This window comes from Cynocephalus volans, chromosome 6, assembly GCF_027409185.1.
Source record: "Cynocephalus volans isolate mCynVol1 chromosome 6, mCynVol1.pri, whole genome shotgun sequence".
NCBI lineage: Eukaryota > Metazoa > Chordata > Mammalia > Dermoptera > Cynocephalidae > Cynocephalus > Cynocephalus volans.
In genome coordinates this window covers 61311968-61338217 of record NC_084465.1, presented here as the reverse complement: position 1 = coordinate 61338217, position 26250 = coordinate 61311968, and the positions used below count along the sequence as shown (strand labels likewise).

Genomic DNA, 26250 nt, shown 5'->3' with positions numbered 1-26250 from the left:
AGGTTGAATCCTGACTTTATCATTCACCATTTGTGATGAGTTTTTCTTCTCTGGACTTAGTTTCCTCATTGGTAGTATGTGGACAATGACATCCACCCCAAATGGCTGAGTGACACCCACAATGAAGGACCCAAGCAAAAAGGGCAGGGGCTCCATTGCATTAACTTTATCACATCTATTTTGGTGGAGGTTTTTTCTTTCCTACTGGTCCTTATCTGTATTGCAGAGATTTGATAGATACGTGGCTGGTATTTAGGTTCTGGATATATTAAGTGTGACTGTCTTTTGAGAAAAGCCCAACTATATGTAGAAGTTGTACCATGCCCAGAGAGAAAGGAGTAATTTCTTCTCTTTTATGTTTTCCAGTTAAGTTATGCTACTAATCTGGATTCCTGAAGCTATATTCTGATCTTTTCCTTATCAATTGATTTTCCTAGTGGAAAAATAATATGAAGGGAAATATGTTAAGTTTTGTATGCTATAGTATAGAACAACCTTGTAAAGGAATTACTAATGTGTGCACATGGGAGTGATTTAGTGTTTTATAATGTGTGAATTATTACTTTTTATTTTTAAAATCTTATCAATGGTGCTTTTTTAGGAAAATTCAGTAAGGCCAAAATCTACCATGTTTCCTAATGAACATTCAGTGTAACTCCATACATAGCTAGAGGAAATCATGTAGAACTAATAATACTGATGTAAGATTTTCTCTCTGTTGGCATTAGCTTCAGAGTCAATGAAATAGATTTGAAAAATCTTTGACTCTGTCTACATTCAGGAGGAGAGCAAAAGATGGTTTGGCAAACTAGAAAAAAAAATTATTTTGGAGGTTGGAGAAACCCATTTGGGCAATGAAATGCTGTATTAACCTTGTAAATTTTGCTCTTTTGCTAAAAAAATTTTTTAAAGGGTAAATCTAAACTCATCCTTTGTGTAGTATGTTTCAAACAAATCATACTTTAGATAATAATTAATGCCAGAACATGACATAACTTTTCCTCACATTCTTTGCTTAGGTCTTTTTTTCAATCCTAATTGGAGCTTTCAGCATTGGTCAGGCTGCCCCATGTATTGATGCTTTTGCCAATGCAAGAGGAGCAGCATATGTGATCTTTGATATTATTGATAAAGTAAGTCATGTATTCTTTTAATGCCAAAAAAGTCTCTGAGGCTTGGATAATTAAATCTGGCTTTAGGTAACATATTTGCAAATCGACTATAATGAATAAATTATACTGACTACAATGAAATTTAATGATATGAAATTAATGACTTCCTCTTGGTAATGAAGGAAATGAAATGCCTCTTATTAATATTTCTAAAAGTTTATCTTTAGGTAATTAATAACACTGATCTCATTTTGGAAAAGTACATCTGCACTAGTGTATTTTTATTATAGTGCAGAACAAGGATGTTTCTCTTCCTAGTTTCCCTCTTTTTCCATTTCATGTTGTAGCCAGACAGAGAATATTATGATTTCTATATCGTTGGGGAGAGATAAATTATTAGTAGTACAAAAACTGACAATACATTTGGCTGTGGGTTGCCCTCCACAAAAGTTTTCACTGAATGCTTGATGTGATTTTGAATCAACTATATTAAATAAGTTGAATAACTACAGTGAAAAAGAAAATAGTTTTGACATACTAACATATGTTACTCCATTTAAACAGGTAAAATGCAAAGTAGATAACTTAAATTTGTTAATTTAATCCAAGCAACACCTCCTGTTCCATTGATCCAAGTCAAAAGAAAATTGCTCAGCTTTTGAATATATTGAAAGTTTACATTGTTCCTAAAGAACTTTGCTATAATCAATCAGTCAATCAGTCTCCCCATCTTAATTCATTACATTTATTGTTTGGGAATAAGCTAGTTTTCACTAAATCCTAAAATACCTGAATATATCAATTATAGTAGGTTTTTGCTTTTAAAGTTTATAAATATGTGTATCTGACCACTTAGAAAATTTATGAGGATATACCAAAAACTTAAAGTGAAATATTATATGAAATGAAATGAATATTCCTTATGTACTTTTCAATAAAAGCCTGTTTTCTGAAAAGAAATATTTTCTTAAATAACACATACACATATAATCTTCACATTGGGTTCTGTCTCATATGATAGAGATTGTGCCATTCCAGGTCCTATTTTTGAAAGTTATTGAACTATATTCCTTTAAAATGCAATTGTTTGTCCTGTAATGGAATAGTCATTGAATTTTGTTTTATTTAGAATCTTAAAATTGACAGTTTTTCAGAGAGAGGAAACAAACCAGACAACATCAAAGGGAATTTGGAGTTCAGTGATGTTCATTTTTCTTATCCATCTCGAGCTAATGTTAAGGTATTGTAAGTAATATTTATTGGAATTTCTAACTCAGGTTGATTATTTAATCATCTTAAACAATAAATTCTCTGTTATTTTGAAATTTCTGTACTTTTTCCTTTTAGGGTTATTTTTCTTATTTGATACATTTTTTTTTCTCCAAATATCAAATCGGATTGCATTATTCCCTTTTAAGGACTTTGTTGTGAAGTGTGTTCTTTTCCTCTTTTCCCTCACAGATCTTGAAGGGCCTCAACCTGAAGGTGCAGAGTGGACAGATGGTGGCTCTGGTTGGGAGCAGTGGCTGTGGGAAAAGCACAACGGTCCAGCTGATACAGAGGCTCTATGACCCTGACGAGGGTACGGTAAGTGGGAAGAACCATGTTCTCCAAAGTGGGAAGCTGGGTACAAATTGGCTCTTTGAAATTGTTTTTTTCAGTAACAAATTTGCATGTGAATCCAGTTTTGGGAAAAGGGCTACAGAATTGCAATGCATCTGGATAATGCATTCATATCCTTGGGCTGTTTTAACAAATGTATTCACTAAAAGACATAAAAGCCACAGAAGCTAGATAATGCTCTCTTCTGTTCCAACCAAGCTTTTCATAACCCACTAAATTTCTGGAAAATAGTCATCCAAACCACTGAGATGATTACTTTCAGTGAGTTATTGGATTTGGTCCAATATATTCCGTATAGAAATTGTCAACAACCTGTTGATCAGAGTTACCAGATATCTTAGGACAGCAGTTAAATCCATCAAAGGCAGTTGAGTTTTCTTAAACTTTGGAATATCTAAAGGGGAAAGTGGGACAGTCTCTTAAGAAACTTAAGTCTCTTAACAAACTTCTGGGAACATAAGGGACAATAATAGCCAAGGTTAATATTTTTTTGCCTTTTAAAAATTTCGTTATAAATTCAAACTTATAGAAAAGTTGCAAGCAGGGAAGTTACACATACCCTTCACCCAGATTTACTAATTGTTTATATTTTGACCCACTTGCTTATTATCCTTTCTTTCTGTGGGTATGTATGTGTGTGGGGGTATAATACACACACGTTTCAGAATATATTTCCTAAGAAGGATGTTCTCTTACATAACCACAAAACAATGATCAAAATCAGGAAATTTAAAATTAATGCAATACTAGTCCCAGTCTGTATTCAGAATTTCTTCAGTTGTTCCAACTTTAGGAGATTGAGTTTACCTGATATTAAAATGTATTTTATTTCAACAATTGTGGAAATAGAGGATTACAAGATAAAAAGAAAACCAAAAACCATAAAAAGGCATTGGGATAGAACAGAAATCTCCAGAATGAATGCAAAGTTTTCTAGGATACATGAGATTATTTATTTATTTAACTCAATAAAATTAATAAATATTCTTGGAAAAATCTAGTATTACTATAAAGGAACCTATTAGGCCCATCTTCATTGACTAACGGAAACTCTAGATTGGTTCAAGTGTAAATATTTTTATTTTATTTTATTTATTTATTTATTTATTTTTTAAAGATGACCGGTAAGGGGATCTTAACCCTTGACTTGGTGTTGTCAGCACCACGCTCAGCCAGTGAGCTAACCGGCCATCCCTATATAGGATCCGAACCCGTGGCCTTGGTGTTATCAGCACCACGCTCTCCCGAGTGAGCCATGGGCCAGCCCAAATATTTTTATTTTTTAAAAAAGAATCTAGTAAAATACCAACCATTGAGAATGAGTGATCTAAAAATATCTCTTTTATTATTATTATTATTATTATTATTGGAGTAATACATATTTTTTAGAAAATATGTCAGGAGCAAAAATTCTTCAGAAATTCTGTAACTCAGAAATATTCACTAAGTTCATGATTTAACAATTTTCTTAACACTTAAGTAATGAAGAAATGCCCAGTGATATAGTTGATATAGTTGATTAGTGCAGCTGTTAATGGAAAACAGTGTGGAGGTTCCTCAGACAACTACAGATAGAGCTACCATATGATTCAGCAATCCCACTGCTGGGTGCTCACCCAAAGGAACGGAAATCATCATGTGGAAGGGATACCTGCACTCCCACGTTTATCGCAGCTCTATTTACAACAGCTAAGAGTTGGAACCAACCTAAATGTCCATTGCTGGATGACTAGATAAGGAAAATGTAGTATATATACATAATGGAATACTACTCTGCCATAAAAAGGAATGAAATTCTGCCATTTGCAGCAACATGAATGAACTTAGAGAAAATTATGTGAAGTGAAATAAGACGGGCACAGAAAGAGAAATACCACATGTCCTCACTCATAACTGGGAGCTGAAAAAAAATAAAATAAAAATAAACAAAAAAAGAAAAAAGAAAGATACAACAATCACTATAATGCATTGAACTTTCAAAAGGAGATTACATTGTGTAATGATAAATATAGTAATAAAAAAAAAAGAAAAAATAGCTTATGGAGAATAATCCATCCATGAAAAAACTGTATATAAGAAAATAAATATCAGAAATAGAGCACAAACGTTTTATTTTTATTCCTGCTTATGGCCATTTAGTTCCAATTCTCATTTCTAACTGCTAAAATAAGTTAAATATCAGTTAAGTTTTTTCCATAACGAGTTAGAGTCCTGATGCTTTAGATACAAAATGGTGTTAAATATTTAATATTTAATCTAAGATATTTCTTTCTTTCAGATTGACATTGATGGGCAGGATATTAGGACCTTTAACGTAAGATATCTGAGGGAAATAATTGGAGTGGTGAGTCAGGAGCCAGTGCTGTTTTCTACCACAATTGCTGAAAATATTCGTTATGGCCGTGGAAATGTAACCATGGATGAAATAAAGAGAGCTGTTAAAGAAGCCAACGCCTATGAGTTTATCATGAAATTACCACAGGTAAAGGCTCTGATAATGTAGTTGTCCTCAAAATTAGAATTTCACTTCATGGTACTGATTTCTTTCTTCAAAGGTTAAACTAGCAATGTTTGAAAGGATGGTTGTCCAACTTTGCTAGGTAAGTCCCCTGAATTATTCAATTAGGGGCTTAAGAAGTATAGCCTGGTACATGAATAATATAAAACTTCATACAGAATATGTCTTAGGAGTTTTTATAATTCAGTATTCACTTATTTTCTTATAATTTATGATACATTACAATAGTCAAAATAAAGCTCCATGTTGTTTTCATGTATTTCTGCAGACTTTCTAGCCTTTTTTATTTAAAATACTTCAAGAGCTCTTCCATCTTTTTTGTTGCAGAAATTTGACACCCTGGTTGGCGAGAGGGGGGCCCAGCTGAGTGGCGGACAGAAACAGCGAATCGCCATCGCACGAGCCTTGGTCCGCAACCCCAAGATCCTCCTGCTGGACGAGGCCACATCAGCCCTGGACACAGAAAGTGAAGCTGAGGTACACGCAGCTCTGGATAAGGTCAGTAGACCCTAAATACCTGAAAGACCAGCAAACTGCAACTTGATTGTTAATTCTTGCCAATGGTTTGTGAGTCTGGACTGAGAAATATAAATGGTCAAATGAAGCCATCTCACAGGGCTTGATTGATTTCTCCCTTCTATTAGGTGACACTCTGCACAGAGAGGTGAAGGGTCCTGGCTTGCCTTGCCCATGGTGCAGGGAGCTCCGATCTAGGCCTGTGTGAAGAGCCATTTACCTTTGTTTTTTTTTCCTTGCACATGGGCTATTGCTTTGATCAAAAGTAGTTGTTTTAAAATATATCAAGAAAAATCTGTTTACGTAGATGCTGGTCCAGCTGAAAAATAGTTCAAATACTTACCCTATTTTGTGGGCAGTAACATTCTCTTCATCTGTTCACCAAGGTGAATGGATGCTTCTCTGGAAATAAGGTTTGACTTGTGTGTTTGTCTAAGTGTATAAATAAGCAACACATTTCAAGGATGGTGAGCTCATGTGTCCCCCTCAGATATTTCTAAGTCTCTTCCCAGCATCTTTACCAAACTGAAGCTTCACAGGAAGAAGCTTGTCTTGTCACACTTTTGGGGCTTAAAGCTGATGTTATCTGTAGCAACAAGACAATATAAATACCAGAGTTAGATGACACCATATAAATAAGTTCCAAAGATATAAATACCATAAATATGTTTGACTTAAGAAAGTTTAGTAATAAATGTGCAAGTTCCTTAACAGATTCTATCCAAACTACCTCTAATTTTAGAGATAAGCTGTTAAGAACATTATTTTTTCTGGAAAACTTGTATCTGAATCCTAATTTAACTCAACTGCCTTGTATGCTATAAACTGTAATTAATCAATGCTTCCTGGTTTATCAGATTAGTATCTTAGCTTATTTGATGTAATTTAATTTAATAATAATTAATGAAACAGTAATAATTATTTCTCACAAATTCTTGCACTGAATTATATTTCTTTCATGTACATTAAGTCCTAGTATTAAAGAACCAGAATATAATACCTATGAGACCGGTATTTGGTTGGTTAGTCAGAAATGACTTAAAGCAGGAAATCATAAAAATAATATGTGCATAAATTAAACCATTAATTTTAACTTAAAATATAAAAATAGACATTCATGTATTAGCATAGACTTCTTAGGGTAAAGTTAGTGTGTAACCACCTGAAAAAAAAAATAATGTAGTATTTCTAGTTCAGTCCTTACACTAAAATAAATCCAGATGAATCAATTGTGTTTAAGTAACTACAAAAGAGTAAAACCATTAAAAAGAGAGGTTAGAACGTAGCTTTGATTTTTAGATATAAGCCCCAAAGAAGCATTCACAAAGATTTACTGATATGAAAGTTGCCTGGTTTGGTCCACATGATAGGGCATACAGGAAATATTTGATTACTTTAGCTTTATTAGATTTATGTAGCTATATTAATGATGGTAATAGTGATAAGTAGTCTAGTTTAGAACTCAAGTCTGACTTGGACCTTTCATACAAGAATGATGCCTTTGCCCTCAACACAAGGAGATTGGGGGGTGTAAACTACTCCCTCATCAACCGTAAACAGCATCCCTCCCAGTGCTTAATTGTGCATGTTAATTGACAGTGTGTCCTACTGTAACCCTGATGCACGACCTTTTTATCCTTTTCCCCTTTAGGCCAGAGATGGCCGGACCACCATTGTGATAGCTCACCAACTGTCTACAGTCCGAAATGCAGATGTCATCGCTGGGTTTGAGGATGGAGTCATCGCGGAGCAAGGAAGCCACAGCGAACTGATGAGGAGGGGAGGCGCGTACTTCAAACTTCACATGCAGGTATCTGTTTCCCAGGAATTTTTCCTGCTGTTTGCTCTTCAATATAGTATTCTTTAAATCATTAAAATATGATACTGCTAATAGCATACTGAGAAATAAACTTCAGGAAGATGCCTAAAAGTGTACATCTGAGACTTTGATTCAGAATCTGTGAAAGCTTCTGTAAAAGAGATTGGGGGGATGGGCAGGGAGATAAAGGAAAGTGCCAAAAAACATCATGAATGTATTTCTTAGGACAAAGGTTATTATTTGCATGGGGAATATGTTCAAACTAATAAGTCCTTTCCACCATGAGATTAAGGGGTGATCAGAGTGGTAGGAGTGAGAGGATGGCAGGATCTCCAGTGGGTGGGTGGGTGTGGGGGTCTCTTGAGATTTAAAATGCTTCCCAGATTATCCGAATAAGACAAACAGCAAGATTCCTGGCTCCAGGAATTGAAAAGTTTGGTTGTCTTTTTTTAAAAAAAAATTCACTCTAGTTTAGTTCCTAAAACAGGTTGTGTGGATAATTACTGATTTGTGTCATTATTAAACAGGACATATTATTGTGCTTAGTAACTTGAGCAACTTTGTAGAATATCCTAAAAATATTTTATTCTATGAATATGATTCTTACAGTTCCAAGAATATGTACATTTGCACACTTCCCCTCCCCCCCCCCCCCACTAAGGAGAGAATTGATCACTGGGGTGGATTGTGAGTCAGAGAAGGACTGCTAGAAAGGAGGAAAATGACCGCACTCAGCCTGCTGGGAAAAGCAGTGTTGTCTCCTGTGGGTCGTGACCCGGCCCTTTGATTCGGCTTTCTTTGTAACTTTGAAAATGAACCCTCAGTAATTTTTCTATTTATTCTTTTTCCCTTTCATGGTGGTCATGACTTGTTCTCTGGATTCTTGAATATTGAGGAAATAACTGCACACCTTCTGGATTATGAAAAATTTGTCTTTTAGAAATTTTCAGAAAGTACTCTTGTATTCTAATTCTCATATTTTTAAATTGAATTTAACCTTTCTGTCATTATGAACCTTTTTTACTTCTGTGTGTTGATATGCTTCTTTACAGTTTTCCATCTAACCTTGATGGAGAAGATGTTATAAAATCTACAAATCTTGACACATGTAATATTCAAAATTGTTTTATGGTTCTAAACTGGGAGGTTATATACATCTGGACACACACACACAGTTTAACCTTTTTTTTTCTTTCAGACATCAGGAAACCAGATCCAGTCAGAAGAATCTCAAGTAGAACTAAATGATGAAAAGGCTATCACTGGTATAGCCCCAAATGGCTGGAAATCTCACATATTTAGAAATTCTACTAGTAAAAGCCTTAGAAATTCACAAATGAATCAGAACGGGCTTGATGTAGATACCAATGAACTTGTAAGTTGTTTTTCACTTAAAGTCTTTTACTTTATAGTTTTGCTGTTGAAATTCTTAGCCTTGCAAATATTTCTCAGGCACAGATGAGTCCTACTAGGAGCCATACTTGTCTTAAAAAAAAATGAAATTTCAAATTTTAAACATACTTGAGAGTTAATTGATATCTATTCTAATTATAAATGAATTCCAATATTAAAAAAAATCCAAAAATGTATTCTTTGAGCTGATATACTTAATTTTAAAAAATTAAGTATTCCATTGAAAATTTTAATTCTGTTAAAATTAAATATTCCATTCCTCTTTGGGATCTAAAGATAATAAAGCTAGCCCAAATAAGAAGCCCTAATATTTGCATTCTCTGTTAGGTAGGAGTACATTTGATTGCCTATGCTAGGAAACCCAGAATACTATCAGTTTAAGCAAATTAAGAGTTTTCATTTCTCTTTCACATAAATAAAGTCTTAGAGGTGAAAAACCCAGGGCTGGAATGGCAGCTCCACAGTCACATTGGACTCAGGCTCTTTTCTTCTTTGTCTTCACTATCCTGGAAAGTGGCTTCCATCCTTAAGGTTACTTCATGACCTAGGATGGCTCCTGAAGCTCTAGGGACCACATCCACGTTCCAAGCAGCAGGAAGAAACAAAGGGACTTTCCAGAAATCCCATACAATTCTTTTACTTATAAGTCATTTGCCATAACTTAATTTCACGGCATATAAGGGAGTGCAGAAAATTGAATCTTTATGTTGCATGCACTGACACTCAGAATTAGATTGGAATTCTCTTACTAAGAATATGGGGAGAATGTCCAGAAATAACAAAATTTTATATTAATGTTCCTCACCTAGAGACTTTTATTATTATTATTAATTCAAATTAACAAATAATCTTATAATAGAGAGGGAGTCTGTCTTAGTTAGTTTTGTGCTACTATAACAGAATACCTGAGACTGGGTAACTTATAAAGAACAGAAGTTTATTTCCTAACAGTTCTGGAGGCTGGGAAGTCTAACACCATGGCACTGGCATGTGGTGAGAGCCTTCTGGCTGCATCATAGCCTGGTGGGAGGCATCACATGGGTGACAGAGAGCAAGAAGAGGCCAAACTCATCCTTTTATAAGGAACCCACTCCTGCAATAATAGCATTCATCTATTCATGAGGGTGGTGCTCCCAAGACCCAAACACCTCCCAACACTGCTACATTGGGGATCAAGTTTCCAACACATGAATTTTGGGGGACACATTCAAACCCTAACAGAATCTATTCCAAGAAAAGAGATTTTCTTATTTCAAGATATGGTTTTGATACATTTGGATGTTATTTGTTGATAAAGGCTTAAAGGCTGAGTTTATTTTTCCTCTTGTATTGGCCCAAGGAATCTAACCTTACTGAGGGTTCATGGCATCTGTTTTTTTCTACCCACGATATTATTTACTGCAGAAGGCTCTCTTAGAGGCCTTAATCTTGGTATATTTATAGAAAGAAGAATAACAGTTGTACTGTTGTAGAGCTTCATTATCATAAGTGAGATAAACAATTTCCCCCTTTTGGGCTATGGAATTGTCTACTTTTCATTGCCTCGTTTATTTTGAGTATTTTGCTAAATCTTTAGAGTCAAGTATTTTATTTTATTTATTTATTTATTTTTTAATTTTTATTTTTAAAATTTATTTATTTATGTATTTTTTAATTATTATTATTATTTTTTAATTTTATTTTGTCAATATACATTGTGGCTGATTGTTGCTCCCCATCACCAAAACCTCCCTCCCTTCTCCCTCCCCCCCTCCCCCCCAACAATGTCCTTTCTGTTTGCTTGTCGTATCAACTTCAAATAATTGTGGTTGTTATATCTTCTTCCCCCCACCCCCAGTTTGTGTGTGTGTGTGTGTGTGTGTGTGTGTGTGTGTGTGTGTGAATTTATATATTAATTTTTAGCTCCCACCAATAAGTGAGAACATGTGGTATTTCTCTTTCTGTGCCTGACTTGTTTCACTTAATATAATTCTCTCAAGGTCCATCCATGTTGTTGCAAATGGCAGTATTTCATTCATTTTTATAGCTGAGTAGTATTCCATTGTGTAGATGTACCACATTTTCCGTATCCACTCATCTGATGATGGGCATTTGGGCTGGTTCCACCTCTTGGCTATTGTAAAGAGTGCTGCGATAAACATTGGGAAACAGGTATACCTTCGACTTGATGATTTCCATTCCTCTAGGTATATTCCCAACAGTGGGATAGCTGGGTCGTATGGTAGATCTATCTGCAATTGTTTGAGGAACCTCCATACCATTTTCCATAGAGGCTGCACCATTTTGCAGTCCCACCAACAATGTATGAGAGTTCCTTTTTCTCCGCAACCTCGCCAGCATTTATCGTTCAGAGTCTTTTGGATTTTAGCCATCCTAACTGGGGTTAGATGGTATCTCAATGTGGTTTTGATTTGCATTTCCCGGATGCTGAGTGATGTTGAGCATTTTTTCATATGTCTGTTGGCCATTTGGATATCTTCCTTAGAGAAATGCCTACTTAGCTCTTTTGCCCATTTTTTAATTGGGTTGCTTGTATTCTTCTTGTAAAGTTGTTTGAGTTCCTTATATATTCTGGATATTAATCCTTTGTCAGATGTATATTTTGCAAATATTTTCTCCCACTCTGTTGGTTGTCTTTTAACTCTTTTAATTGTTTCTTTTGCTGTGCAGAAGCTTTTTAGTTTGATATAATCCCATTTGTTTATTTTTCCTTTGGTTGCCCATGCTTTTGGGGTCATATTCATGAAGTCTGTGCCCAGTCCTATTTCCTGAAGTGTTTCTCCTATGATTTCTTTAAGAAGTTTTATTGTCTCAGGGTGTATATTTAAATCCTTAATCCATTTTGAGTTGATTTTAGTATATGGTGAGAGGTATGGATCTAGTTTCATTCTCCTGCATATGGATATCCAGTTCTCCCAGCACCACTTGCTGAAGAGGCAGTCCCTTCCCCAGTGAATAGGCTTGGTGCCTTTGTCAAAGATCTGATGGCAGTAAGTGTGTGGGTTGATTTCTGGATTCTCTATTCTATTCCATTAGTCAGTGTGTCTGTTTTTATGCCAGTACCATACTGTTTTGGTTATTATAGCTTTGTAGTATAGCTTAAAGTCAGGTAGTGTTATGCCTCCAGCTTTATTTTTTTTGCTGAGCATTGCTTTGGCTATTCGTGGTCTTTTATTGTTCCATATAAATGTCTGAATAGATTTTTCCATTTCTGAGAAAAATGTCTTTGGAATTTTGATGGGGATTGCGTTGAATTTGTATATCACTTTGGGTAGTATGGACATTTTCACTATGTTGATTCTTCCAATCCAAGAGCATGGAATATCTTTCCATCTTCTTGTATCCTCTCTAATTTCTCTCAGCAGTGGTTTGTAGTTCTCATTATAGAGATTTTTCACATCCTTGGTTAACTCAATTCCTAAGTATTTTATTTTTTTGGTGGCTATTGTAAATGGGCAGGCTTTCTTGATTTCTCCTTCTGCATGTTCACTATTGGAGAAAAGAAATGCTACTGATTTTTGTGTGTTGATTTTGTATCCTGCTACTGTGCTGAAATCATTGATCAATTCCAACAGTTTTTTTGTAGAGGTTTTAGGCTGTTCGATATATAGGATCATGTCATCTGCAAACAGGGACAGTTTGACTTCATCTTTTCCAATCTGGATGCCCTTTATTTCCTTCTCTTCTCTGATTGCTCTGGCTAGTACTTCCAACACTATGTTGAATAGGAGTGGTGAGAGTGGGCATCCTTGTCTGGTTCCTGTTCTTAAAGGAAAAGCTTTCAGCTTTTCCCCATTCAGGATGATATTGGAAGTGGGTTTGGCATATATGGCTTTAATTATGTTGAGATACTTTCCCTCTATACCTAACTTATAGAGGGTTTTTGTCATGAATGAGTGCTGAACTTTATCAAATGCTTTTTCAGCATCTATAGAGATGATCATATGGTCCTTGTGTTTGAGTTTATTAATATGGTGTATCACATTTATTGATTTGCGTATGTTGAACCAACCTTGCATCCCTGGGATGAATCCCACTTGATCGTGATGAATAATTTTACGTATGTGTTGCTGTATTCTGTTTGCTAGTATTTTAGTGAGGATTTTTGCATCTATATTCATCAAGGATATCGGCCTGTAGTTTTCTTTTTTGGTTATATCTTTACCTGGTTTTCATATCAGGATGATGTTTGCTTCATAGAATGAGTTTGGGAGAGTTGCGTCCGTTTCAGTCTTTTGGAATAGTTTGTAAAGAATCGGTGTCAATTCCTGTTTGAATGTTTGGTAGAATTCTGCTGTGAATCCATCTGGTCCTGAGCTTTTCTTTGTTGGGAGCCTTCTGATAACAGCTTCAATCTCCTTTATTGTTATTGGTCTGTTCAAATTTTCTACGTCTTCACGGTTCAGTTTTGGGAGCTTGTGTGTGTCCAGAAATTTATCCATTTCCTCCAGATTTTCAAATTTGTTGGCGTATAGTTGTTTAAAGTAGTCTCGAATGATTCCTTGTATTTCAGATGAATCAGTTGTAATATTGCCTTTTTCATTTCTAATTTTTGTTATTTGAGTCTTCTCTCTTCTTTTTTTTGTTAGCCATGCTAATGGTTTGTCAATTTTATTTATCTTTTCAAAAAACCAACTTTTTGATTCGTTGATCTTTTGAATTGTTTTTTGGTTTTCAATTTCATTCAGTTCTGCTCTGATCTTAATGATTTCTTTCCGTCTGCTAACTTTAGGTTTGGATTGTTCTTGTTTTTCTAGTTCTTTAAGGTGAAGTGTTAGGTTGTTCACTTGCCATCTTTCTATTCTTCTGAAGTGAGCGTTTAATGCAATAAATTTTCCCCTTAATACTGCTTTTGCAGTATCCCACAGGTTTTGGTATGATGTATCATTGTTTTCATTAGTTTCAATAAATTTTTTGATTTCCTGCTTGATTTCTTCTTGGACCCATATGTCATTAAGTAGAATGCTGTTTAATTTCCATGTGTTTGTATAGTTTCCAGAGTTTCATTTGTTATTAATTTCTAGTTTTAATCCATTGTGGTCTGAGAAGATACATGGGATAATTGCAATTTTTTTGAATTTATTGAGACTTGATTTGTGACCTAATATGTGATCTATCCTGGAGAATGATCCATGTGCTGCTGAGAAGAATGAATATTCTGAGGTTGTTGGGTGGAATGTTCTGTAGATATCTGCCAATTCCAATTGGTCTAGAGTCTTGTTTACATCTTGTGTTTCTCTACTGATTCTTTGCCTAGATGATCTGTCTAATATTGACAGTGGGGTGTTCAGGTCCCCTGCTATTATGGTATTAGTGTCTATTTCCTTCTTTAGGTCTAATAGAGTTTGTTTTATAAATCTGGCTGCTCCAACATTGGGTGCATACATATTTATGATTGTTATGTCTTCTTGATGGATCAGTCCTTTTATCATTAAGTAGTGTCCCTCATTGTCTCTTTTTATGGTTTTTAGTTTAAAGTCTATTTTGTCAGATATAAGAATAGCTACTCCAGCTCGTTTTTCTTTTCTGTTTGCATGGTAAATCTTTTTCCATCCTTTCACTCTTAGTCTGTGTGAATCTTTATGGGTGAGGTGGGTCTCTTGTAGGCAGCATATAGTTGGGTCCTCCTTTTTGATCCAGTCAGCCAGTCTGTGTCTTTTAATTGGGGAATTTAAGCCTTTTACATTAAGAGTTGTTATTGAAAGGTGTTGATTTATTCCTAGCATTTTATTGGTTGTTTGGTTGTCTTAGGTGTCTTTTGTTCCTTGCTTTCTGATTTACTGTTTGTTTTCTGTGTTAGTTGGTTCCTTAGGTTGTAGATAGTGTTTTTGTTAGCTTGTTTTCTCTTTATGAATGCCATTTTTATTATACTAGCAGGTTTAGATTTTTCTTGGGTTTTTATGGCTGTGGTAGTTATTTTTCAGGAACCAAACCCAGTACTCCCTTGAGGATTTCTTGTAAGGGTGGTCTTGTGGTAGTGAACTCCCGCAGTTTTTGTTTGTCTGAGAAATATACTATTTGCCCCTCATTTCGGAAGGATAGCCTTGCAGGGTAGAGTATTCTTGGCTGGCAATCTTTGTCTTTTAGTATTTTGAAAATATCATCCCATTCCTTTCTAGCTTTTAGGGTTTGTGATGAAAAGTCTGATGTTAACCTGATTGGGGCTCCCTTATAGGTGATTTGACGCTTCTCTCTTGCAGCTTTTAAGATTCTCTCTTTATCTCTGAGTTTTGCCAATTTGACTATGACATGTCTTGGAGAAGGTCTTTTTGGGTTGAATACATTTGGAGATCGTTGAGCTTCCTGGATCTGAAGATCTGTGATTTTTCCTATACCTGGGAAGTTTTCTGTCACTATTTTGTTGAATATGTTTTCTATGGAATCTCCATTTTCCTCCCCTTCTGGAATACCCATGACTCGGATATTTGATCGCTTATGGTTGTCTGATATCTCTCTCAGATTTTCTTCAATGTCCTTGATTCTTTCTTTTTGTCTGCTTGTGTTATTTCAAACAGCCCATCTTCAAGTTCAGAGGTTCTCTCTTCAACTTCGACAAGCCTGCTGGTTAAACTCTCCGTTGTGATTTTTATTTCGTTGAATAACTTCTTCAGTTCAGCAAGTTCTGCTACATTTTTTTTCAGGACATTGATTTCCTTGTACATTTCCTCTTTCAGATCCTGTATACTTTTCCTCGTTTCATCATGATGTCTAGCTGAGTTTTCTTGTATCTCATTCAGTTTCCTTAGAATTATCACTCGAAATTCCTTGTCAGTCATTTCAAGGGCTTCTTGTTCTATAGGATCTAGAGTTTGAGATTTATTAACTTTTGGTGGTGTACTTTCTTGATTTTTTGTATTTCTGGTATCTTTTTTTTGGTGTTTATTCATTGTGGCGGGGGGTTTCACAGTTCACCGGTTTGAGACTAATGACTAACTAGGATGTTGCTGTGGTTGCCAATTTCGTATGGCTCCCTCCGTGACTGCTCAGTTGGCCTCTAGTGCCTTGTGTGTGTGGTTGCCTCGGGTCTTGGGCTTCTCCGGGGAGCCACCTTTCTGGTCAGCTTGGACTCTGCTGGGCTGGTGGATCACGTACCACAGGGTGTGTGATCTCTGTTGAGCTTTCACTTCCTGTGCAGGACTTCTCCCTGTTCCGTGTGCTCTGGCCCAGGCTGTTAGATCGTGCTGTGGCGACCCCACCGGGTGTGTGGTTTCTGTCGAGTCTCCACCTCCCTGGCCGCACGTCTCCCCACTCTGTGCACACTGTGCTGGGCTGGGGTGTGTCTTCTGCACCCCTCGTCTATCAGCTGGGCCTTCAAGACCCTGCTCGGCACCGTCTCGCCCAGGAAGTCTACCAGGTTTCTGCTGGGCACAGACGACCGGACTCTCTGGGTGCCTTTGTAGCACTATGTAGATCTTTCTCGGGTCTTGTTCACCTTTGTATCCCCCCAGTATAAACCGAGTCTAGCGCCCACCTGCAGCCTGGTCTCTCCTACCACACTATTCCCAACCAGAAATTCGTTAGGCTTTTTTCCAAACTGGTGGCCGCAGAGATGGTATCTGCCTCCCAGTAACAGGGAGTTTACCGGGGCCGGAGTCCAGGGTATGGTGGAGTGACAGTTGGCCCGCCCTTACTTCCTTGCCCTCCCGACACTGGCGGGGGACGCCCTCCGCCACCAGCCCCGCCAGAGAACCGCGGAGGGAGTGGGAGTGGAGGCCAGTCCGCAGGCTCCGGAAAGCACGGCGCCAGGCCAAGCAAGTGGGAGGGCTCAGTGATGGCCGAGCAGGGCGGAGCTGCCCGCACCTGGGAAAATGGAGGCAGCACCGGGAGGTGAGTGGCCTGGTGGTGCAGGCAGGAGCCGCGTGGGCATCCACCCCCCCGAACAGAGCTGTGCCCGGGGTCACTCACAGTGCTGTGCCAGGTCGGGCGCTCGCTCTGTCTCTGGTTTGCCGCCTTTCCCCGTTCTCAGCCGCTGTCGCGGCGCAGCTCGGGCACTCCCAGGAATCTTCTTTAATGCCGGCCTGAAACCTCAAATCCTGAATAGGGCAGCTGGCCACCTTCAGTGCGGCCCCGGCCTCCGGGATCCTGGCTGCATCCACAGCAGCCCTGGCGCCGTGTTCCCTGTTTCGAGACTCGCTTTTGCAGCTAAGAAACAGTTCTTTTCCTGCTCCACACTTCAAAGCTGTTGCCTGTAAATGAGGCAGCCTCTCCTGCCGGGGGCAAAGTGGCGGTCACCCCCCACGACCGGTCAGCAGCAGCAGTCCTCCCTTAAGAGATGGCGAGAGGAAGGTCCACAAGTTTCCCGGCTGCCTGAGGCCCAGTGGCCACCTTTTCCACCTCAGCTACTCCGCGCCAGCCGCCGCAGCTGCCGCCATCTTGAAAAGCCACTAATGGTTTCTAGAGTCAAGTATTTTAGAGAGCACTCTGTTGAAGAAATGTGCAGAGAAGAAAGGGAGCAAAAAATGCCAAAGTCAACAAGATTATCCTAAGTACCATCATATAGGGATAAACAATGTGCTGAAGGAGAGGTAGAAATTAACTCTGACTAGAGGGACCAGGGAAGACCTGTTTGTGGGTATTGAAAAGCAGCAATCTGAGGAAAACTTTCATTTCTCATGCTGGAGACCACCATTTAAAGATAATGTTAACTAGGGAGAGGAAAAACAACAACAACAAAAAAACCACCCTAAAATACAGAGAAAGTGAATAATTTGAAGGCAGAGGGCAGAGTAGAACTTATTTCTACATATTGTGTTTGTAGAGACACAAATATAACCTATGTAAAATGACCTTAAAGCTATGGGATTCCATAGCCACCTTTGTCTCTAGTTTAATGTTAAACTGCTTCTGCAGACAGAATATTCTTCTTTATGAGATCTGAATCATTTATGCTTGACCAGGCATCTAGTTCAACATTTTCTATCTTATGAGATAGAAAATGAGAATCTTAAGTGCAAAGAATTGGGTTAATTCTTAGGAATATAAGGACAAGTTTCTCACCTTTAAAAAAGAAAAACAACTCTCATTCTAGAGAAGGAGAAAGGTAAACAAAATAAGTCCAAAAAGTCACACAACAAGCTAAGCTATAAAGTAAGCGAAATCAGCACAGGGAACAGTGATCAAAGAAAAGGGGCTTAATTAATTTGGTTTTGTAAGTTGGGAACATGTCACAGAAAAGGCAGCACTGGGCAGGGCTCTGGGGAGGAGACCACACCCATGTTCTCTGGTTAGCAATGGTATCCTACACTTGTAAGGACGTTTATCCATCTAGTGACATGTGTTGTCTCATCTGGCCCTTTACATCATCCCTGTGAGAGAGGTAGGACTGCAGCATCATACAGTGGAAGAGAAAACTGCAGCTCAGCTCATGTGGCCCAGCCATGACTGTCACTCTGACACAGGGTAGTGTCAGTCCAGAGCTGGCACTTGGATTCTGGGGCATTTTCTGCCCAGATCCTGCTACCTCTCAATCTGCCAACGCTAAAATAGAGATGGCCTGGTCACACCATAAAGACTGCTTCTTGGGTGAACAACTCATACTCAGCCTGTGCTCTGTAATCAGTGGACGTTGTTAACATTTTGTAACATGCTGTCCTACTCTCTAGTAGTTTGCTGGTCATTCTGTGCACTTAGCTTGGAAGTTCCTGGAGGACAACACCATGCTTTTTTTATGGCTGCAAACTCCGGTAACTGTTGTGTCATTGCCAGTTTGTCCTGATATTTATATGTTCTAGGACGCAAATGTGCCACCAGTGTCTTTTTGAAGGTCCTGAAGGTCCTGAAACTGAATAAAACAGAATGGCCCTACTTTGTGGTGGGAACAGTCTGTGCCATTGCAAACGGGGCACTGCAGCCAGCATTTTCAGTCATCTTCTCTGAAATGATAGCAGTAAGTTTGAAAGCATCGCATAATAGCTTGAATTAAATCATCAACTGCTCCTCACCCCAACCTCACCAACTGGCTCCATTCTGGGGTTAAGCAACCTCAAATTAAACCAAGCCAAAGTTCTTAATTCTCTTTTCAGGAAAACTGTGAGAGAAAAGAAAAGTAGCCTTTGAACCATTGCAGGTTATGATATTAATGAAATTATAAAATGTGAAATCACTAAAGAAGGCCTTCTAATTAGCTGTCTTCTTTGGATGACACTGGTGTCAGAAAATAACCCCATCCTGTTTGTGGAGAGGAGCCAGGCCATGTCTCACAGGGAGGTGGGGGTAGGGTAGAGGGGAGGGAGAATTCAAGGCATAGTGTTTAATAAGAGTCCAGGCTCTGGGAATAGACTGGCCTCTCCACTGAAAAGCTGTGCAATCTTGGGCAAGGTGCTTTTCCTCTCTGTACCTCAGTTTCTTCATCTATAAAATAAACCTACCTCATAGGATGGCTGATGATTAAAACATGATATAGGTAACTATATGGAAAGCATTTAAGAGTGTCTGCCTCATAGTAAATATTCAAAAAGTGATAGTTACAACATTACTATTTTAGTGATCCTCCCAAAACTTGGAGAGTGTGAGACTAAGAAAGAAAACTCTTACTATCCAGTCATTAAATTCATTGGGAGATTTTATAAGTAGTTTTCAGAAATCTAAGTCTCCATCAGATCCAAAATTTATATTGTATAACAATTGGATGAATTATTCTCCATTGCGTAAGCATTTATTATTCTTTGACAGTGGACATTGGTCTATGATTAAGACCACAAGCCCCCAAAATGAATAAATTAGAAAGGACTCTCCAAATCTTTTAAAATTTCAAAACAAAGAAATCCGCAGCTCCTCTGCAATTCCTTTTTTTAAGTTTTTTGGCGGCTGGCTGTTAGGGGGATACAGACTTATGACCTTAGTGTTGTGAGACTGTGCTCTAACCAACTGAGCTAACTGGCCAGACTTCCCTCGCAACTCAAGAGCTATGTGGACTGCGTTTATATTTTGGAGAATCTCCTGTATATCAAGTGCCATTCTAGGCACTGAAGATATAGTGGTACAGAAAATAAACCAAGTTGTGCCCTCAAACAGTATACTTTCTATCAGGGCAGACACACAACACACAAAAAGACAAATGTGTAATGTGTCAAGGGATAACAAGTGTTTTAAAAGCAGGATAGAGCAATAGAGGGGTGGGAGATGGGGGTTTCAGGCAGGATGGTCAGGGGAGGCCTCTCTGGGCAGAGGCCCGAGGGAATGAGGGGTGGAGGCCTGGGCATGGGGGCAGGGAGGAGACAGGCAGAGGGAACAGGAGCAGAGTACGAGGAACCAACTCTTACACGTGCAGCCACCCACAATCCATATGCAGTGTTTCAGTCCATGTTAGTAACCACATAGTCCTCAACTTCACAGGGCCAGAAACTAGAATAGAGGTTACCAGGGGCTGGGGAGGGGGCACTGCAGAGTCATTGTTTAATGGGTACAAAATTTCATTTGAGGAAAATAAAAAATTCTGGAATGGGTGGTGGGGAAGATTGCACATGAGGTGAATGTACTTAATGTCACTAGAATTGTACATCTAAAAATAGTGAAAACAGTAAATTTTCTTACGCATATTTTACCACCAAAAACCCCACATATTCAAAGCTTAGTTTTAGAAACACAACACTCAAGCTATTATTTACGGGGGAATAAACAAGGATGGATGGCGTATTGCAAACGGGCATTTTGTTCTTTTGCAGATTTTTGGACCAGGGGATGATGCAGTGAAGCAGCAGAAGTGCAACATGTTCTCGTTGCTTTTTTTAGGTCTGGGAATTATTTCTTTTTTCACTTTCTTCCTTCAGGTAGGTACCCATGATTTGCCCATCTCATCAAGTCTATAATTCAAGAAATTAATTAAAACCTAATGGAGGGGCTGGCCAGTTAGCTCAGTTGGTTACAGCACGGAGCTGATAACACCAAGGTTCAGGGTTCAAGCCCTGTACTGGCCAGCCGCCAAAATAAACGCAAAACCCAAAATACCTAATGGAGCTTCCGAATACTTAGACCGAAATGAATTGCAAACACAATTGGCACAAGGCTCTTTTATCCAACTGAGCTAACTGGCCAGCCCCACAAGGCTCTTTCAGAGGGCAGACTCCTTAACAGGAGGAACTGTGACTTCCCTGTGTGCTAAATTATATTATGTTACAAGATGGCCCTTCGCAAACATTCATGACCAAGGTAAAAAGAGAGTTGAGTTCACGAGAGAACATAAGAACCACTTAAATTCAACTGCTTGCAAACTGGAAAACTCAGGACAATAGCATTCTCTTTTGGTTGTTACTTTTTACACGGTATCAAGTAACTTCTCTGATCTTTTCCTGCTTCATCAATGAGCTATTTGAAAGAACATACATTTTGCATTTAGATATTGTAGACCTGGCCAAAATGAACCAGTCAAATTTGCTGTAATTGTGCTTTCCTACCTACTTAGAATTTTACCAAATTTCTTTTACCTCATTAACCCAGTGGACACCACACAGGCATTTCAAATACAAACCATTAAATCAGCAAAATAACATATCCTAGTCATGCCCGACGCGCTTCTCTTGTAATCATTGTTGAACCAATGGTAAAAGTAAGCCAAGCTTTTTATTGAGAAATCATTGCCCTGCTAATGGCATCTCAGTGATCTGATCCAGCCCCGAGCCCTGTCATGTTAGGGGGTGGAGCTAGTTACGAATATGTGTTTCAGGCACTGCAGTGGGCTGGTGCATAGAATCGAGGTGCCAATAGCACTCGGCCGGCCATGGAAGGAGCTGAGGGCAGGCTGGTGTTGTAGGAGGAACACCTGGGGCAGACGGCCTGCGCACTGTTGCCCATCCTCCTGGCTTAGTAAAGAGTTCCAATGTTACTCCCCAGCGTGTCCTCTGAGCATGCCCATCCCAGCACTTACTGCATGGCTGGAGGCCCACCCATCCCAGGTGCCCCAGAAGCAAGCCCAGCTCTGGACATCTGGGCTGCTCTCCAGCTTGGATGTAGGAATTAGAAGGACAAAAAAATCTCAAGGAGGAAGATGTGAGTGCAAGTGGAGCTATGACAGACAGGGAAACAGCAAACTCATCTGGAGCTTGATTCTAAGGACACCCTCCCTTTAGGCTAAATGCACCAAAATGTATCCCTGTGTAGAATTTTGTTACTTCTGTTTTCAACTGTTTTATTGAAAGTCTTAGGAACACACAGAATTGTAGTTAAATACACTATCTTTGTCACTGAGATGTTGTCCTTGAAAGTTTTGAAAAATAAACCTACTTAGAATAGTTAAGAAGCCAGTACTGGACACTTTTAAGGTTTTGGGTCTGATGATTCTAATGCATAGTAATGATTTAGCAGTATGTGAATTTTAAGTTGGGACTCAATTAGTATTTGGCCCTAGATTTTTGTTACTTGAATAGTTTATTAACAGAAATAATGTGAAATCAACGTGAATATATGCACATGTGTCAGAATACTAGTAATGATCAAAAAGGACAATAGCCATTTTTCTCAACCAGGGCTTCACATTTGGGAAAGCAGGCGAGATCCTCACCACAAGGCTCCGGTCCACGGCTTTTAAAGCAATGCTAAGACAGGTAGGTGGGTGTACTGGAGAATGCCTTAGGGTTTTTCAGATTTCTTTCATTTTAAGCCTCTTCCTTTTCTTATTGATGTGAGGATGTGCACTTCCCCCCCCCCAGGGTATTCATGCAAGGATTGGTCAGGGTTCCGCAAATTGTCCAAAGACCTCTCAGGGTTTTCATGGAAGTGAAAATTAGGCTTAATTTCGGTAGCTTTTTTGGCTTGTTCTGCAACTTTCTCTATCCATGTGATCACTATCATTTCAAGGACTTGTGTGTCTTCTCTGGATCCTATGTAGGCACTGGTGAATGCTTTCAGACTCCAGGATACCTTTAAGCAAAAAAAGGTAGTTGGTAGCATTCGTGTTTGTGCACCACAATCAACCATACTAACTGTAGATTTTCCCAAATGTTGATAATTGAGTTTCGTTCCTGTCTTATTTGAGCTCTGTTTTTACATCAATTCACGTGTTAATTCATTCAAATATTAGTTCCTATGTACCAGACAGTGTGCTGGTAGCTAGGACTATAAAATCTGTTATCTCCTTCCTTGATAAGTTCATGTTCTAGTGCAGGACATGTGGGAAAATGTGCACATGAATTCTTATTTTTATAGAGAAGGCCTAAGAGAGGGCCAGGGTAGTATTCATCCAGTTGACAGGAATTGATACATTCCTGTTCACAAAAGGGCACAGAGCAGATAGCATATTTTGAGCAAATATGTTTACAAACCTTTTTTCAGTATCTTTTAAATTCTCTTATATAGGGAAAATTATTTACTTATTTATTTTTGGCAGCTAGCCATTATGGGAATCCGAACCCTTGACCTTGGTGTAACCAAGCTAACTGGCCAGCCTGGGAAAATTATTTTATATGAAAGTGAAAGATGCTGTGGATGAGTAGCTTATAATTAAAATCAAATCGAGACACAGGGATGGCCGATGAGCTGAGTTGGTTAGAACATGGTGTTATAACACCAAGGTCAAGGGTTCAGATCCCTATACTGACCAGTTGCAAAAAAAAAAAAAAAATCTACAACACTCTTTTAAACTTTGTTTAATAAAACAAAAGCATGCTGAGAAGCCAGGTCTCATTTTCGCCCATCTAGAATTTACCAGAAAAGCATGTACAACACAGCTCCACCGTCCTTTATGGAGACAACACCATATCAGGGCAGAAGTGTCTGTAGTGCAAGTTGTGATGATGGAGTGGATAGAACGCCCACGAGGGTCCCCAACCTCAGGCAAAGCTGTCGGGGAGCATGGCTGCCACTCAATGCACCCTGCTCCCACCCCAGGCCAGAGATGTTCTTCCTGTCACTGCAGAATGGCCCAGGAGCTGGGTCCTGGTGGACTCTGGTGGGGGGTGTGCTCAGAACAGGGCCAGACTCTACAATGCATGTGAGGTCTCCCCTGAACTTCACCACGCAAGTTTAGTTATTTCCTCAGCTTTGGAGCTTTGGGAGGTTTCATCTGATTTCTTTGATTGTTTTAATTTTGAACTAATTTAGAGGTGTGTTTTGTGCCATAGGACATGAGCTGGTTTGATGATCATAAAAACAATACTGGTGCACTTTCTACAAGACTTGCCACAGATGCCGCCCAAGGAACTCTCATACATTGTTGGTGGGACTGCAAAATGGTGCAGCCTCTATGGAAAATGGTATGGAGGTTCCTCAAACAATTGCAGATAGATCTACCATACGACCCAGCTATCCCACTGTTGGGAATATACCCAGAGGAATGGAAATCATCAAGTCGAAGGTATACCTGTTCCCCAGTGTTCATCGCAGCACTCTTTACAATAGTCCAAGGAGTATGTAGACTGCACTCTACTAGTATCTTTCTTTAACTTGGTTTGAATAAACATATGTCATAGCTGCATCCCTTAAGATGCTTTCAGCTGAAAACAGCAGAAAACCCAACTCAAACTGGCCTACACAATAAGAGAGAGGTTCTTAGACTTCAGGGTTGGTAGATCCACTGGCTCAGAAATCACTGGTTTCTGTCTATGTGGCTCTAGCTTCCATCCTCAGCCTTGGCTTCATCTCAAGGCTTGTTCCCCTGTCGTCATAGGATGGCCGCCAATAGCAACAACAGCTACAAGCTTCCTTGTTTCCCAGCCAGTGAAAGAGCGCACACCTGTACCTCAGCCCCCACACAAAAGCCCTTCCTTCCCTTCAGTCTGATTTGGGCTCATTTGGGTCACATGCCCAACCCTGACCCAGTGACGGTCCCCAGGGCAAGGCTGTGCCCCACCTTTGAAGCTGAGGTTGGTGACTCTGAAGCTCGCTGCTTCCACACAGTGGAGGAGGGGAGGATGAATGCCAGGCAGTCAACTGCAACGTCCACCACAGTGACCCTCGTTTTCGGAGCTGTACCAACACTAATTTATCCTTATACATGCTTTGTGGTGGATATGTGTACACTTTGTAACAGGTGGTCTCTAGGAAATGCATAAATTTCCCTCTTTTCTTAAAAATTGTACTTGTTTATGGGATACAGTGTGTTGTTTCAGTACATGCATACATTGTATAATGATCCAATCAGGGTACTTAGCATATTCATCACCTAAACATTTATCATTTCTTTGTGGTGATAACATTCAAGATCCTCTTTCCTAGCTATCTTGAACTATACAATACTATATTATTAGCTATAGTCACCCTAGAACACCAGAACTTATTCTTCCTATATCCTGTTAACACTTTTGAAGCAAATGCTCTTTAAAATTACGGGAGTACATTGGGATTAGTTTCCTCTTTGAATGTTGCCTTCATGAAAAAGTGCATGCTCCCTCCACCCATCCACAAAGCAGAGCAATGGGTTCCTTGTTCATAGAGTTAATTCATGTGGGCAGCCAGAGGAATGAGTGCTTAAAGGCACGACAAAGAGCCTGGAAAGCCTCTGAGTTAAGTGCAGGTGTCGGGTTTATTGTAAAGAACGTGAGCGATGTTAGCACAGGCACAGAACCCTCAGTTTTGGACCAGAGAAGCTTGAGGCTAGAGCTCATGGATTTGGAATTTAAAATCCAGCTGCTGTGTCCCGTCCTGCGGGACAGGTAAGAACGTGGGCTCGAGGAGGACTACCTGTAGCTGGTGAAAAGAGGAAGAGACAGGAGACACACAGAATGGAGGCAAGACAAGATTCTGATCAAGCCTCAAAATTTTATTGTTAGGCGATTGCTTATATACATAGTGAAGAAGGGGCGGGCTGTCACAGGGTATGGCAGCTTATGATAGGCGGAAAAGCAGTGGGGTGATAGTGGCGTGGTATGAGAAGAGGAGGTGGGAGAGGTGTTGGCTTGGCGCGCGCGGGCTTTTCTGAGGAGGAAGAAAAAGGCTTGCAAGGAGGAAGAGAAAGGCTTGCATAAAATGGCTGTTATTTGTTAAAATGGCGGCTATTGTTAAAATGGCTCCTGACACTGCTGTATTCTTTTTCTCTTTCAGGCCACAGGAACCAGGTTGGCTTTAATTTCACAGAATACTGCTAATCTTGGAACTGGTATTATCATATCATTTATCTATGGTTGGCAATTAACCCTTTTGCTGTTATCAGTTGTTCCAATTATTGCTATATCAGGAATTGTTGAAATGAAAATGTTGGCAGGAAATGCCAAAAGAGATAAGAAAGAACTGGAAACTGCTGGAAAGGTAGGTCAAATAAGGCTTCAGTTAGTATAAGTGTTGTTTTTAGATGTTTTATTTGAATTACTTATCACAATATA

At 39.0% G+C, this 26250-nt stretch overlaps 1 protein-coding gene across 1 annotated transcript in view; it reads left to right on the top strand.

Annotated features, from left to right (window-relative positions):
* The window catches only part of ABCB4 (ATP binding cassette subfamily B member 4), a 67732-nt gene that overhangs the window by 19491 nt on the left and 21991 nt on the right, over positions 1 to 26250 (top strand). The window contains 14 exon segments of the mRNA XM_063098732.1: positions 1020 to 1133; positions 2242 to 2352; positions 2574 to 2699; positions 5014 to 5217; positions 5581 to 5751; positions 7421 to 7579; positions 8787 to 8963; positions 18733 to 18765; positions 18768 to 18887; positions 20665 to 20769; positions 22462 to 22539; positions 24055 to 24128; positions 24330 to 24339; positions 25973 to 26176. Of these exon segments, the coding sequence (XP_062954802.1) occupies positions 1020 to 1133; positions 2242 to 2352; positions 2574 to 2699; positions 5014 to 5217; positions 5581 to 5751; positions 7421 to 7579; positions 8787 to 8963; positions 18733 to 18765; positions 18768 to 18887; positions 20665 to 20769; positions 22462 to 22539; positions 24055 to 24128; positions 24330 to 24339; positions 25973 to 26176 (1686 nt within the window).